Genomic DNA, 16,262 nt, shown 5'->3' on the forward strand with positions numbered 1-16,262 from the left:
TGCTGGCCGGGCTTGTGCGCAGCGCTGCCGCTCCGTTTGTGCTCCGCCTGACGTCAAAGATACGCACGTCCGTGGACGTAGTGCAGCAGCATGAAAGCGATTTGGATGGGAGGAAAAAAGGAATATAATGTAATGTGGTGTTCATAAAAAATGAGCTATATTACCCTTGCAAATGCAATTTTTAAATTAAATTACGGAAGGAAAATAATAAAAAAAAGAAATCATGAGTCATTTCATAAAACTATTTTGTGTTACAAAAGTTTGTTTCTATGTGTTATTTTTGTGTAACGCGATTTGTATATGGCTTGAAGGTGGTTGCAGTACTGTTCCGAATCTGTAGATGGAGACACTGTCAGTTTGTGGCGCTTTTATTTCGCTCATTACACAAACAACACAAACTCAACTTCCGGGCTGGAGTTTTCAAACACTGGCTAGCTAGCCCCAATATCTAATCTCAGGGAATTACGGCTGTCTTCTCTGTATTTGTGGTAAGTTTGTTTTGTGATGATTCGGTTATGACTTATTTTAATTTGCTTTATTCCACCATGATATACAATGTGTCGATTTGTTCTGCTGGTAGGCCAGCTACAACATGCTAACAAGCTCCTTGCTTTGTTTCATACATTCAAGTGATGCTAATGCTAAGAGACTAAGTTTTGGAGTCGAAACACGATTCTTGTATATTTTCTTCAGTGTCAAGATTCGCAGATCTTTTTTTCTTTTAAGATAGTGGCCATGCTCTCTGTTTTTGTAGCTTGTCGCTCTAGATCAGCCCGTTCGATGTCGAGCGCAAAGAGAAGAAGAGCTACTTCACCCTCCAGCAGTGTGAGCGGAGGAGGAGACCTCGATGATGTTTCCACTCCTGGAAGTGGTCGTAAAAGAAAATGGGCTTCCAGTGTTCAACCTGTTGACACGGTAAATACACGAGTTTGCCGAATACATATTTGGACAATCTCCTTGTGCTAATTGAAGTCTGTTATCTAGATTGCTGTATGCCACGAGCTGTTCAACGCCGTGAGGGACTACAAGGATGATCAAGGGAGAAACCTCAGTGAACATTTCCTAAGGGTACCAAAGAGAAGGTATTCAAGTATGAATACTTGGAAAATTGCCCTTCACCTGTTTAGTATCGTTTATTATATGAATAGTTGTGAATATTATAGTCATGGAGCGATCACTTTGTTTGACAGAAACCTGCCTGATTACTATGAGGTCGTGTCCCAGCCGATAGACATGACAAGAATTCAGCATAAACTGAAGGCTGAAGATTATCAAGAGGTGGAGCAGCTCACTGCAGACTTCCAGCTGATGTTTAACAACACCAAATCCTTTTACAAGGTATTAAATGTATAAACTCTCTCTTTCTTCTTTGGTAGCCTGAATTATATCATGTCCAGTGATTGTCATTACTCTTGTATTAATTCCTAAAATTATACTATGATTCTTGTCATCAACGTAGAGGGACAGCGAGGAATATCAAGCTGCCAGCAAGCTGTGGGTCATCTATTTGCAGACGAGGAATGACTTTTTGCAGAGTGGAGATGGCGAAGACGATGACGACGGGGACGACATGGATAACCCAGGGGGGTCAACGGAAGATGAGGTCAGTCTAGTGGTGACATATTTTCTCTTTTTCAGCCTGATTTCACGTGCATGTACAAACTGTTAATCTGTGTTATATAAAACAGAGCCTTTGACGATAACATTTGTCTTTATTGTGGTCACGTAGGCACCCTCCAGCAGCTTAAAGGAAGTCTTGGAGCAACTCCTAGCGGCGGTTGTTTTGTACACTGATCCCTCAGGTCACGTGGTCAGTAAACTCTTCGAGAAATTGCCTTCCAAATTGGTAAGTATTGATTGACTGCTCAAACAATACCGCTGTTCTGCACTACATAGAACTGCAATCTCTCATGCCATTTTCTGTTTCTTTGATAGAGTTACCCAGACTACTATGCTGTTATAAAAGATCCCATTGATCTGAGAACAATCGCTCAAAGAATACAGGTAGGATTGATATCGAATTATATTATTCAAGCCAAAGAATTGGTCTCATGTTGAAAAAATGAAAGATTTACAAATTTCCAACAATATCATCAAAGGGATTTAGATTTTATAATTTAATTATGCCTTACCGCAAATAGATGCCTGGTTCTTGTTACAGTTCAAATGTTGAATAAAAAAAATGCATTTTTTTAACGTCACTATTTTCTCACTTGCTCAGACGGGGTACTATAAAAGTGTCAACGCCATGGGCAAGGACATCGACCTCATGGCCAAAAATGCCAAAACGTACAATGAACCCGGATCTCAGGTTTTTAAGGTTTGTCCATAATTGTGTATTTAATTCATTTACTCGTGTAGCATATATCATTCGTTGTAACGATGTGTTGTGTCATATTGTAGGATGCAAACACCATCAAGAAAGTGTTCATCCAGAAGAAAACTGACCTGGAACACTCTGAACCCACTAAATCAAGTCTTCGCATCAGGTAATTTATTTTTTGTTCATCAACAGGAAACAAAAATGAACAGTTACTTGCTATCAAAACAAGGATGCACCATGATGCATGCAAAATATAGAATATCATAGTTTGTGAATAAATGTAGCGTTGAATTATATGATTCTTTTTTTTTTCTTTATAAAGAAATCGCAGATCTGGTCAGGGAGATCGACTTTCTGGTGTCAGCGTAGCTCTTCAGTACGGCTCGGAGAGTGAGGATGACCCCGTGCTATCCGGTAAGCGTTGTTGGACAGCACCGACTGTAGAAATCTAATTCAAAACATTTCATGTTCCGCAGGCTCCGTGTGCTACGACGAAGGCGAGTCGGAGGCTGAGAGTCAAAGTTCTAGCATGGAGATGAGCAACCCCATCTTCCAGCTGTATGAAGCCGTGCGAGGCGCGAGGAATAGCCAGGGCCAACTATTTTCCGAACCCTTCCAGACTCTGCCCTCCCGCAGAGAATATCCCGACTATTACCAGCAGATAAAACAGACCATTTGTCTGCAGCAAATCAGGTAGAAGTAGTAAATGCATTTAGGGGTTCTTATAGAGGGCTTTGGTTTTAAAATCTAGTCAACAAAACTAAAATATACTGACATATGTGACGCATGGTACAAAATAAGTTTACACTGTGAAATCTCAAGTGGATTTCAGGAAGCGTCAAAAGAGCTTGGGGTTACAGGTTGGTTATTTAGTGTCATTTGTCCCCCTAATTGTAGAGCAAAAATGAAGAATGGTGAATATGAAAATATGGAACAAATGGATGCCGACCTCACTTTGATGTTTGAGAATGCAAAGCGATACAACATGCCCAACTCCAGCATTTACAAACGAGCCCTCAGGCTTCAGCAGATTTTGCAGGTAATTTATTTTATCTTCCCTTGTGTTCCATTTCGTTCTGCCCTAGATTGTAATCATCCAGTGTTTTTATTCATTTATTTTTAGGCAAAAAAGAAGGAACTTCTTAGAAGAGATGATGACGATGGTGACAGTCTGCTATCATCTGATGCAGGCAGCACCAAGAGAAAAAGGTATCAAGTCATCTTCTCCCCACCTGACCTTTGCTGTGTGTTGCTATTTTCTGATTGATCTGATCTTATTTTCTATTTTCTTCCCGTTTTGAAGCCACAAGAAAAATATAAAAAAGAACCGAATGAAAGCCCTGTACGCTGCAGTGACGGACGCCAGGGAGGTGGGCACCAATCGCCGCCTTTGTGATCTGTTTATGGTCAAGCCGTCCAAGAAGGACTACCCCGACTACTATAAGGTCATCCTTGAACCTATGGACCTGAAGACCATCGAGCACAACGTTCGCACCGAGCGCTACGCCACAGAGGAAGCGCTGATGGATGACATGAGGTTGATGTTTCGCAATGCCCGTCATTACAACGAGGAAGGATCTCAGGTAGGACGTGTGAAGGCTATGCCACAAAAATAGCAATATTCTTATTTAATTGTTTTGTGTCTGTTACTGTAGGTGTACAACGATGCTGACATCCTGGAGAAGATACTTAAAGATAAGCGCAAGGAGTTGGGACAGCCACCTGAAGAAGAGGATGTGGGCTCTCCCAAACTAAAACTTAGTAGGTTTTATTTATTTTTATTTGATCAAGATTTGAGACCATCAAAACTGCTAACTGACTCTGACTCCGTCAAGGTGCTTCTTGTTGACTGTTTTACTTTCTTTATTTTTCCAGGAAAGAGTGGTGTCTCCCCAAAGAAGACCAAATACCTCACCCCGCTGCAGCAAAAATTAAACGAGCTCTACGACGCCGTGCGGAACTTCACCGACCGGCGCGGCCGCCGCCTGAGCACCATCTTCCTACGGCTACCGTCTCGCGCCGAACTGCCCGACTACTACGCCACCATCAAACGACCCATCGACATGGAGCGTCTGCGCAGCCACATGGCGGCTGGACGCTACCAGGATGTTGAAACCCTTGCAGAGGACTTCACTGTCATGTTCAACAATGCTTGCATGTACAATGAGCCCGAGTCGTTAATCTACCGGGATGCTCTGGTGCTGCACCGGGTGCTCCTGGAGACGCGCAAGCAGCAGGAGGGAGGAGAGGATTGCGGGCCTCCCGCTGTTGGAAATCTGGTGCGTGAGATGATTAGGAACCTGCTGGTGTCAGTGCTCGGACACCAGGACGAAGAGGGCCGATGTTACAGTGACTCGCTGGCCGAAATATCCGCCATGGATCCGGACGCCCCAGAGAAACCTCCGTTAAACTTTGACATAATCAGAGTGAATGTGGAGCGTGGCCGCTACAGGAGACTGGATGTCTTCCAGGAGCACGTCTTTGAAGTGCTGCAGAAGGCCAGGAAGATGCACAGGTACACAAAGTGACTTCTCGCCAAGTAGCAATTTGTCTAATAAAGACAAAATGTTTGTTCAGCTTTGTTGAAGCCAACAAAACTGTATCTTATTTTAAATATTTGGTCATTGAAATAATTTGCTTTTTACAGGACCGACTCTGAGGTATTCGATGATGCGGTGGAGCTGCAACAGTTTTTCATCAAGATTCGGGATGAACTGTGCAAGAATGGAGAGATTCTACAGACCACCGCACTCAACTACACCTTGAAGCACTTGCACAATGACGTGGAGCAGGAAAAGAGGGAGAAAATACCCAAAGAAATCGAGGAGGATAAGGTCAAAGAGGACGATCCAAGCAAAAGTATGTCAGACATTCCGTTTTGACGTGTTGACTTGAGTCTGAAATGTGAACTCATTTTCTCACCCAAAAGGTTCAAAAGAGAAGAATCTGCCAAGTGAAGTGTGGCGGCCTGAAGCGCATACAGATCTGGTGTACAAGCAGCAATGCAGCTTTGAGAACACCACCTACCAGGTGGGCGAGTATGTCTATGTGCACCCGTCAGAGGCCAACCTGAAGCCTCACATCGTCTTGATCGAGCGTCTTTGGGAGGATGACCAAGGTTACTCAACTCAAATCTTTTTGGGACCAAAATTGACTCGCAACTAATCTCATTTTGTTTTTCTGTATGAAGGTGAGAAGTGGCTCTATGGCTGCTGGTTTTACAGGCCGAGAGAAACCTTCCACATGGCCACTCGCAAGTTCCTGGAAAATGAGGTCTTCAAGAGTGACTATTACAATCGAGTGTCCTTTAGTCAAGTCCTGGGCAAATGTGTGGTCATGTTTGTGAAGGTAAGCGTGAAAGACGCAACGATAATTCCCTCTTGACTTCCACTCATCTGGGTTGTCCGACAAATTATAGGATTATTTCAAACTGCAACCGGAGGGCTTCAAACCCGAGGACGTGTACGTTTGCGAATCCCGATACACCGCCAGGTGCAAGCTGTTCAAGAAGATCAAGATATGGGCCATGCCGCCGAGTCCTGTCAGATTCATCCCTCGAGATGTGCCACTGCCCGTCGTCCGCATCGCTTCCATGTTTGCCAAGCCTGACCTGGAGAAACTTGAGAAAATCACGTTTGCAGACAGCACCAGTTTCGTAGACAAGGTGAGCTTTTAACTTGGCTGTTTCTGGATGTATTTAGTTGATCATGCAGTTCCCTACTAAATCTGCTTGTCAGCAAATACTTTGACATTAGCCTCGCACATGTGCTCCCATTTATCTACGAACAATGAGTGTAAAGGAAGAGTGGGGACCGTATAAATATTTAAAGACAAATGTTAATTGGACTTAATGAAGTGGCTGTGTGGATTTGGCAAGCTGTGAGGTATTTAACCTGAGCTATGAGAGAGTCAAGTCACAACTGTGTGTCTTTAATATTTTAGGAGAGGGAGGATGTCTCCACGGAGGTGAACGGTGCAGAGCCAGGTTGCCAATATTATGAACAGTTGCGCTACAACGACGTGTGGTTCAAAATTGGGGACTGCGTTTACATCCAGTCGCATGGCCTCTCCAAGCCTCGAATTGCCAGGTAACAGTGTTTCAATATTGTTGTTTGGAGTGATCTGCTCGCGTGACCTTTGTGAGCATCGCTCTCTTTGACTGGGATGTAGGTTGGAGAAACTTTGGGTGCAGAACGGAACCACTTTCTTCTTTGGGCCCATTTTCATTCACCCAGAGGAGACTGCGCACGAGCCCACTAAGATGTTCTACAAGAGAGAAGTTTTTCTCAGCCACCTGGAGGAGACCTTGTCCATGAAGTGCGTCATAGGTACTGTGCACATCCTGAACAAAGCCAATATATCACTCCTGCACATTTTCTTTTTTCTTTTTTTTAATGTTTGATGTCATTGTTTGTTCTCTCAGGCAAATGCATGGTGTCCTCGTTCAAAGACTACCTGTCATGCAGACCGACCGAGGTTGCAGAAGAGGATAATCTTCTTTGCGAGAGTCGCTACATAGACTCTGAGAAACAAGTGAAAAAGTTCAAGGGGCTGAAGCGCTTCTCGTACTCTTCTAAAGTGGTGGAGGATGAGGTCTATTATTTCAGGTGAGTCCACTTGTACAAAGCACTCCAAAGCAGAGCTGATACACGGAGGAATTTTTTTTTTTTTTGGGCTGTCTGCAGGAAATTAATAGTTCCACAGAAAGAAGCGTCTCCCTTTTTGAATAAGAAGATTGCTGAGCTTGAGGTGAAACTAGCAGATGTAGAGGATGGAGATGATGACATCGAAGACATGGACGATGAAGATGAGGGCATGGAAATGCCATCAATGCCTCAACTGCAAACGTCGCTCACCAGCGATATGGACGGCTTGCCTTACACACCTTCTCAGGTATACATTCACAGAATTTCACAGAAAAATCATTTTCATATTTTTCATGTTTTTTTTTTCTTTTTCTCAATAGTCCACACCAAAGATTAAAGGCTTGTCAAAGAAGGAAGGCGCCAAGAGGAAGATCAACATGAGCGGCTACATCCTCTTCAGCAGTGAAATGCGGGCAGTCATCAAGGCTCGACACCCGGACTTTTCTTTCGGTGAACTGAGTCGTCTGGTGGGCACAGAGTGGAGGAACCTGGAAGCCGTCAAGAAAGCAGATTATGAAGGTTGAACCCTACAGAAGACAAAATAAGCTTATGCTCCCGAATTGCGGTGACCATTTGTGTTTTGTCGCAGAACGGGCAGCCAAAATCGTGGAGCAACAGGAACGGGAAAGGCCAGCCCTGAAGCAAGTGTCCCCGAGATCAGGTACCCCCGTAGGGTCACTGATGGGGGTCGTGCCTTCGCCTAGCACTATGGGCATGATAAACCAGACCATGACACCTATGTCAGGTAACCCCTCTCAGAGTGTTTGACTAGATGGCAGCAAGGAAATGAGGCAGGACAATTTCAAAACTATTTAACCTTCTAAACAGATGCAACCGTGCTAAAGCTCTTTTTTTTAATATGTATATATATCTATTTTGTTGCCTTGTGTTTAAGGCTTGTCACATTTTATTGTCGCTAGCATCTCGTTTAAAACTGCATGACCATGACGATGCATGAATAACCATTTGAACTGTAAAGCTTCCATTCTTGTTTTGCCTGCTAACACTCATTTCTTACTCCAGTCCCTTTCACACAAAGAGCTTGTGGTTTTGACACAAACTAAATATTTTCAAAATTCCTCTGGACACTTTTAGACTTGTCCGCAATCCCTCCAGTTGTCACATAATCGCCGGTTATGAAGATTATATCAAATAAGCCTGTGATACCAAAAGATAGTGCTTATACTATAAATGGGCCTGTGCTATTTAATACACGTCACAGACATATCCAATGCAAATTTCAAAATTGACATTGTTTGAAGTTCAACCAAATTGTTCTGGGAAATATGCCTCAAAGGTAAAATAATAATAAAAAACTCAAGAGCTCCACCAAACTCTTAAAACTGCAGCACATCAAAAGTACTAATAGTACTACTAGTAGTATTATCAATGACTACTCAAGTATGTTTATTGGTCTGGAAAAAAAAATGGTATTAAACATCCCTAATCAAAAGCTAACATAAATGACCAAAAAAAGTTTACAGACTGCTTCCTCCATTCCCAGGCTTTTGTGTGAAAGTGGCCAAGTGTTTACAAGGGTAGTTAGTGCATGTCATGTTATAGCCAGCTGCATGTCACTCATGCATGAATATGTTGTCCCTCTCCTCGCCCTCTTCCCCCAAGGCATGATGGGAGCTTACGGGCCACCTTACATGCCCATGCAGGGCCCCCATGAAGGTTTGTTGAGTGTGGCCCCAATGTCACCTTACCAAGCAGGGGGCCCCCACCTACCTCCTCACCATCTCCAACAAGGTGGTATGCCCGGATACCCGGGCATGCTTCATCATGGTAAGGGTTTACTATGGTAGTCACACCATCACTGGTTGTGCTCTGCGTTTGCTCCATGTGACCGAGTGGGGCACATGCGGTCTTTAAATTCACACGACTGACGCATGTGATAATATTGGCACCCAACTACTAACAGTTGAAGTCACTATACATACAACGTTCCTTTATTTTTTGTGTCTCATTTAAAAGTTACAGGTGCCCATGTAGTTGCTCGACATAGAGTAATGAGTCCTCTTTAATAGGCATGATGGGCGCTGCTGTCAACGGCATGTCAGGAAGTCCCGCTCCAGGAGGCTACATGCAGCAAGTGAGTGCAAACATTTTACATTGCCTCTAAGATCTGTCATTTGAAGAAAAAGACAATGATGGTTATATCTGGTAATTAATGAATCATTTCAATTGCGTTCTACCTGAAATGTTCTCATGAAACAAAATCTCTCCATTTCAGCCAGGGATGTTCAGCCCAGGGCAGCACGCTCCCCCACCCTACCCAGGACAGGGTCAGACCCCACCCATGTTTGTTGCTCCTCCGCCAAAGACTCAGAGGGTTCTGCACTCAGAGGCCTACCTGAAGTATATCGAAGGCTTGAATTCCGACTCCAGCACCGTCAGCAAGTGGGACCAGACACTGAAAGGTTTGAAAGTAGGCTGCTCTTATAGCGTCTTTTGAAATGATTTTGACTACGTTCATGTAGCTTTTATTTGGCAGGGAAAATTCTGAATCCAAAACTTGTCTCCATAACAGCTGAAAGGCGAGGCGCTCACATGACCAAAGAGCAAGAAAGCCGGCTGCCAGCTCATTGGCTGAAGAGCAAAGGAGCCCACGCCACAATGGCTGACGCGCTGTGGCGCCTGCGTGACCTGATGCTGAGAGACTCTCTAAACATTTGTCAGGCATACAATGTGTGATGTGTAAGACTCACCACTTTTAACCACAACTCTTCATGACCCTTACTCTCATACTTGGAAATGAACTGTAGACCCTAGAAGCAATATTTTGCAGCAATTGCTAACCAGTTTTATATTTATTAGTAACTACAGTATAATGAGCTAAATAGTTGTTTGTGCATTTTCATTTTTTTTACCCTGCTGATTACGTTTTCTGCAAAACAAGTGTTCTAGCCAATTGGTACTGTTAAAATAAAGTTATGAATACTATTTAATAAGTACTTGCACCTGTTATTGTGGTGAATAGAACCCAACAACATCAACATGACAGCTCAAATAGACTTCTTCCCATTTAGAACAAGGACATAAGTGTATAATCGATGTATTACCTGACTTTATTTTGGAAACACTTCCGCTTGTAATGACGTGACTTCCTGAAGCCCGGCTTAACATCGAGCCATTCTCTTTAGTGTTTGCCCTGTCTACCCCCATGCCCACTTCTCCACAGCCCACAGTTTGACTTAAAAATTGCATAAATGAGCCCTTGAAAGTGGCCATTTAGGATCTTTCACGACACCGAACCAGTGTCCTATTGAGAAGCTTCAAACCTGACAGGAGAACGCAAAGGTGAGGCTTTGCTTTGTGCAGACTTTTTCTAGGCTAACCTAGCAAAGCTAGCACTTTTGTCGGCTTGTTCGGGTCTCCGGTGGGAGAGAAAAATGAGAATACTCTCTCACCTTTGTGTATTGTAGGGAGTGCATTGGCAGCTCTTTTTGTTTTTAGGCTTCTTGTTCGTTTTTGCATTGAAACAGTTGATTCTCATCGTAAGATGCGATAAATTCAATATTAAACAAAGGGTTTGAAGTGGTTCCCTGCATTAGCCAAAGAACGCTATGTATCTCATCGGGTACTCTCACCCAGCGGCCTCATTTCAACACAGACTCAATATTTATTCATTGTCATGAAAAATGAGCATGCATGTGTGCAATGACGAGTGTATGCAACTGTAAGCTTTCTTGCTAGCTCACAGTCTACTGCTCCACTCCCACTTAATTAGTCAATAAATAAGTAGCCCAAGTCTGTGATTTCCCCCCCCCCCTTTTTCAACACCCATGAAAGTTTTGTAGTATATCGCTAATGGAGCTTTTCGGAAAACAAATTAGACTGAACTCCTCCCATTTGTGCATCTCTGCTGAGAAAAATAATTCAGGCTTTGTTAGAGGGGGAACCCTGCCGTGTGTGTCTTAAATGATGGCTGACATCACTTAAAAACTGTTGATCGCAAAATCTTGAATCAAAGATCAAGATTAGAAAGTGCTACAAAGTTTTATTGGATTTTCTGGCTTTGTCAGTGGTGCGTGCTCAATTCCACTTGTCCACATTCCAAAACATGTCATCCCCCTAAATTTTGTAGCACTGTTACTGAATGAAACATTGCTTAAAATGAAATCGCAACAATTTATGACAATACAAAACATTTCTAACAACAACGTTAATAACAAATTAACCATATATGACTATCAGGTTAAATGTTTTTTTTGGGGGGGGGGGGCTTTCATCACAGTTCCACAAAGGTTTGCGTTATTATTTGCTCGAACAATCAATTGCTTTAGTTAATTTTACTAGTTATGTGTTAGGTTTCTACCATGATCTTATTCATCATTTATGCAACAGTCCAAATCTATCCTCCTTTCTATGAACAGTTCCCCTATCATTGCTCCACTGAAAGGTTCCTGATCAACCTATAGCAACAAAGATGTCCCAGCTCCAGTTCCAGTGTCCAGCCAGTCCCATGCCGGCCGCCCCTGCCCCACTGCAACCTGGGCAGCCTCAGATGAGGCCACCTTTTAGCATCCCCTGTGCCGCCAGCACGTTAGCGTCGGAGAGTGCCGGCCAGCCAGTCAGGAGCTCCGCCCTCCCTGCGGGCTCAGCCACTCCCTACACAACCGTCACAGGTTTGTGTGTTCAGAAAGCTACCTTCTCATTCAAATTGATGTATGAATTGAAACAAAGTGTTGATGGGTAATGTTTTTCTTGTTCAAATTTACCTAGTGACCTAGTTTCAACAGTAAAATGGTCATTCTAATACTAATTTGCTTCAAATCCAAATTAAAAAACTTCAAGGACATTGAACTTCAAAGTTTCCACAGTGTTTGGCATTAGTATTTCATCTTTTTGGCTGTTTGTAGAAGTCTTTCGAGTCATGTGTTGTTGTTTTTTTGTCGTTCCAGTATCTAACATGGCAAACCCTAAAGAGAAGACCCCCATGTGTTTGGTGAATGAGTTAGCCCGTTTCAACAAGCTCCAACCTGAGTATAAGCTACTGAGCGAGCAAGGACCGGCTCACTGCAAAGTACGTTCACCATTTCTTCATTATTTTTGATAAATGGAGATATTACAATATCCTGTGTCGCCATCAGATTTTCTCAGTGCGACTCACCTTGGGAGATCAGCACTGGGATGCTGAGGGGACCAGCATCAAGAAAGCCCAGCATTCCGCTGCTACGTCTGCCCTGGCTGAGAGCGTCCTTCCAAAGCCCACCATCAGGACACCACGCAACACAGGCAAGAACTCAGGTCAGTTCCTCCCACTGCTCTTTGGACAAATACATCCGTTTTTCCTCTGTGTACTCATATCAGTATTGGTTCTTCCTGGCAGATGGTATGATTCAAATTATGGAGTTGAACGCACTTTGCTCGAAACTTAGTAAAAAGCCCATTTACAAACCCATCGACCATTACCCGATGAGACCAACACACATGAGTTATGGCGTCCGTGTCCCAGGGCCCTATCAGCGCTCTATGCAACAGTAAGCTTGGCTCATTTACCGTCCACCTTCTGTTTATTATTTTTATTTGTTTTAACAAGACATTAACTGTGCGCAGCTACTACTACCCATTTCCCCCCATGGGACCAATGATCTACCACATGGAACTATCCATCGGAGGCCAGCAGTTTGTGGGGAAGGGGCGCACGCGGCAGCTCGCCAAGCAGGACGCTGCCATGAGGGCCCTAAAAGTGCTGCAGAGTGAGCCCATATTGCAGCAAATGCCAGAGGTGAGAGGCGTGCGCTCGCCGTTCCCGTTGATCCTTTTAATCCATATTTAATGTGTTTTTTCTCTCAGCTAAACGAAGAGCCCGAAGAAGAGAACCTTAACAAGTCAGAAATCAGTCAAGTGTTTGAGATTGCATTGAAGCGCAACCTATCTGTCAATTTTGAGGTATTACCAATTTTGATTGGAGGCTATGTAGCAACACGGGAAACTTGCCAATTGTCAATGTCGTGCAGGTGTTAAAGGAAGAAGGCCCGCCTCACATCAAGAGCTTCGTGGTGCGTGTCACAGTGGGAGAGTTCAACGGAGAGGGCGAGGGTAAGAGTAAAAAGATCGCAAAGAAGTTGGCAGCTGCCGCCGTGCTTGGGGAATTGAAGAAGCTACCTCACATACCCAGCGTGGAGAGGACGCTACCACGCATCAAGAAGAAAACCAAATCCATCATTAAGGTACTCCTCAAATGTTGCACACGCAACTGTCTGGAAAGAACATTTGGGAATTTCAAAACGGAAATGGAAAAGTGTGGCTTAAATGTGACAAATATAATTGATCAAGCAAATGGGAAATCTAACAACATCCTAAATTTATTTCTTTTTTTTTTTTTTTTTTTACAGCACCCTAAATGCTAAAACAAAGCATTTTTCTTTCTACAGTTAATTTTTTAAAATGAATAAAACAAGAAATGGCCGAATGAAAAAGGCAGCGTCACACACGGCTCCAGGCTAAATGTCTTCACATTTAAGTGCACAAGCCAAGTGCAACAGAATAAAGTAACTAGAGCATACTGATTCTTGATGAGATGTCAACACTTGAACTAAAGCAGCCAAGTGACAAGCATTTCCCACCCACTCAATTTGTGTCGGATACGTTATGCAGTATTGTATGTTTGCATTGCTTGAAAACTGTGACCGTTTTCTTTTAAAACATAAAAAAAAAAGGGGTTTTAAGTCAAACTTACACGTCGCCCGCAGCTGCAGACCAGCCCGGAATACGGCCAGGGAATGAATCCTATCAGCCGTCTGGCGCAGATCCAGCAGGCCAAGAAGGAGAAGGAGCCCGAATACAGCATGGTGACGGAACGAGGGCTGCCGCGGCGTCGGGAGTTTGTCATGCAAGTGAGTTTTGCGGCAACCCAAGCAGTCGTCTGTCCTCTCCAATGAGACCTTTTTGCACTGCTCTTGATGTTTACCCGACACAAACTTGTCTTTTTTGGGGGGAAATGGTTGCTTAGCAGCTGACCAGGAATTAGTCTGGAGCATTTGCCCGCTAAGTGTGAAGTCTGACGTCACAGAAACAATGAATGGATTTAATGGAATGCTAAGTGCAATGTGAAAAGTCCTCTCAAATGTTACCCTCTAATTTAACGTGTGTTTTTGTTACAGGTGAGCGTGTGCGGCCAGTCTGCAGAGGGCATGGGGCCGAGCAAAAAAGTGGCCAAAAAGAACGCGGCAGAGAAGATGTTGGAGATGTTAGGATACAAAGTGCCTCAGCCGCAGCCTCCTAAACCCGCACTTAAAACGGAAGAGAGGGTAATTGTTTGTCCTTTTAGGCATAATCCTATTTGACTGTTTAAACTTTAATTTTTGTTCTTGGTGGAATCTTCAGACCCCTGTGAAAAAGCCCGGTGATGGACGCAAGGTGACATTCTTTGAGCCCGGCTCTGTGGAGGTGGTGCCACCGAGTGAGTGCTAGTGGTCGGAATGTGCAAATTGTGACTCCCTTTCTGTTTTAGTCACGTCCTCCCGCAATATTTTTCAGGTTCCAAGGAAGAGGAGTTCCGCCTGCCTTACTTGAGCCACCAGCAGCTTCCCGCCGGCATCCTGCCCATGGTTCCAGAGGTGGCTCAAGCAGTGGGGGCCTGCCAAGGACCTCAGGCCAAGGACTACGCCCGAGCAACACCAAACCCAGGCAAGGCCACCGTCACTGCGCTAATTGCCAACGAGCTGCTGTACGCCGGCACGTCCCACACGGCTGAGGTTATCCTAAAGAGCAAAAATATACAGACGCCAAACGGGCCCCTCACCAGGCCCTCGGAACAGCTCGCTTACCTTGCGTCTGTGCAGGGCCTGCAGGTAGCCGGCGTCTTCAATGCCTTCAGACACTCATTCAGCTCGGCCTTGCGTACCTAACAGTTAAAACGTGTTCTTATTTGTTTACAGGTGGAATACAAAGATTTCCCGAAAAATAATAAGAATGAGTTTGTATCATTAATAAACTGTTCCTCCCAGCCACCGCTCATTAGCCATGGAATGGGAAAAAATATAGAATCCTGTCATGATATGGTAAGACATGGTCTCATTTCTATTTTCTACAAGTTTTTAGACAATGCAAAAGTTGAACACAAGGCATTCTGTGACACTGGTTGTTCTAATTTGAAAAGCATATTTTCACCGTAGAAAATATGACGAATTCCAGACTCCAACTCACTACGCTGTAGGTTGAAATACGTATGTTGAGGTCATGTGATGCTAGACATTTTTTCACCTCTACAGGCCGCACTTAATGTATTGAAACTGCTGTCAGAGTACGACCAGCTGTTAAACGAGCGGACGGGAAACGGAACAGCCGGGTAAGGCTCTTTTCTTCAGTGATTGTCAACGCGGCGGAGGAGACCAGTAGCTCATTTCCCGGGCTTGTTTCTGACAGATGTGGCAAACAGGAGGTTGAGGGCGAGCTGCACCCAAAACCGGCTAACTCAAGCACACTGGCCCCGCCCCTGGATGGCAGCGTTTAGACCATCACATTGGCTTGACTGTAAAAGCACTCGAGAAAACTTGAAGACACTGTGTTCCAAGTCGCTGCAGGACATTTTGGGCGGCGGTCATTCCTCACCGTTTGCATCGTGCTCACAGTTAAACAAGATTGAAGTGAACATTTTTGGTTTTGCTCTCCTTGATGTTGTTTAATTGTCCATTCTTTTTGCTGCTCACTCGTGAGAGTAGCTGCATCCTAGCCAGTGATTCGGGGCTTCACTTCATCTAACAAACTGTGAATTACGTCCTGTTAACACTTGTTTTAAATATGTTTTATTACTGCCATTCATTAAAAAGAATCCTATTTGTTTTGTTTTACCCCGTGATGGCTAGGATGCAGCTGTCCATGGTTCTGCAGTGCTTTCGCTCAAAAACCCACAAGTGACGCGTTACCGACATTTACCGTGCAGGGCCGGGACGAAGGAGTGTGTCACTACAAATAAACATAGCGTGTGATGTAACGTGATGTCTCCACTGTTCGTGGTGGGCAAGTCTTAACTCCCTTTCCCCTCCTTGATGTCGGCCTCCCGTCTCTTTTGCCCCTTATGGAAATAAACCTGTGTGCTCATATGCACGAAACAAATGTCTGTGGTATCTAGTCTTTATTCTTTCCAGGTCAGCGCTGGACTAAATTTTTTTGGGGGGCGGGCGGGCACGAGATGGCAGAAGGTACAACGAACCTGTGAATCCACCCGTTGTTGTACTTGCAACATAAAAGCTTTGTGTTAATTTAGACAATGTAGTTTTTTTTTTTTAATTGTGTGAACACATACAACACAGCAGTTACAGAGTTGCGTTATTTAACTTCTT

General features: G+C 44.1%; 2 protein-coding genes across 5 annotated transcripts; both read left to right on the forward strand.

The window, feature by feature from the left end:
• Positions 1 to 329: 329 nt before the first annotated feature.
• Positions 330 to 9,912, forward strand: LOC147049378 (protein polybromo-1-like). 4 transcript variants are annotated; one of them, XM_085923507.1, is made up of 30 exons: positions 330 to 488; positions 755 to 915; positions 985 to 1,082; positions 1,191 to 1,338; positions 1,460 to 1,603; positions 1,730 to 1,846; positions 1,936 to 2,004; positions 2,222 to 2,320; positions 2,404 to 2,489; positions 2,646 to 2,737; positions 2,800 to 3,016; positions 3,221 to 3,362; positions 3,447 to 3,532; positions 3,627 to 3,906; positions 3,979 to 4,084; positions 4,199 to 4,838; positions 4,971 to 5,182; positions 5,253 to 5,441; positions 5,514 to 5,671; positions 5,742 to 5,987; positions 6,266 to 6,411; positions 6,494 to 6,651; positions 6,747 to 6,930; positions 7,009 to 7,216; positions 7,290 to 7,488; positions 7,559 to 7,714; positions 8,593 to 8,757; positions 9,000 to 9,064; positions 9,206 to 9,400; positions 9,503 to 9,912. In XM_085923507.1, exons 2-30 carry the CDS (start codon positions 781 to 783, stop codon positions 9,524 to 9,526), a joined length of 4,764 nt encoding a protein of 1,587 aa, XP_085779633.1. In that variant the 5' UTR covers positions 330 to 488; positions 755 to 780; the 3' UTR covers positions 9,527 to 9,912. The 4 variants fall into 4 exon arrangements, with proteins under 4 accessions (XP_085779633.1, XP_085779631.1, XP_085779632.1 ...); XM_085923505.1 differs by having other exon boundaries at positions 9,206 to 9,392; positions 9,503 to 9,911; XM_085923506.1 differs by having other exon boundaries at positions 7,559 to 7,630; positions 9,206 to 9,392; positions 9,503 to 9,910.
• Positions 9,913 to 10,076: 164 nt separating this feature from the next.
• Positions 10,077 to 16,035, forward strand: stau1 (staufen double-stranded RNA binding protein 1). Its single transcript, XM_085924975.1, has 15 exons — positions 10,077 to 10,272; positions 11,349 to 11,600; positions 11,877 to 11,998; positions 12,066 to 12,222; positions 12,305 to 12,455; positions 12,532 to 12,703; positions 12,772 to 12,867; positions 12,936 to 13,148; positions 13,671 to 13,814; positions 14,082 to 14,228; positions 14,305 to 14,380; positions 14,458 to 14,771; positions 14,859 to 14,981; positions 15,192 to 15,268; positions 15,346 to 16,035. The coding sequence occupies exons 2-15, from the start codon at positions 11,402 to 11,404 to the stop codon at positions 15,431 to 15,433; spliced, it is 2,079 nt and encodes a 692-aa protein (XP_085781101.1). The 5' UTR covers positions 10,077 to 10,272; positions 11,349 to 11,401; the 3' UTR covers positions 15,434 to 16,035.
• The last annotated feature ends 227 nt before the right edge of the window (positions 16,036 to 16,262 follow it).

Source organism: Syngnathus leptorhynchus, chromosome 11 (assembly GCF_054491065.1).
Source record: "Syngnathus leptorhynchus isolate UIUO chromosome 11, UIUO_Slep, whole genome shotgun sequence".
Classification (NCBI taxonomy): domain Eukaryota; kingdom Metazoa; phylum Chordata; class Actinopteri; order Syngnathiformes; family Syngnathidae; genus Syngnathus; species Syngnathus leptorhynchus.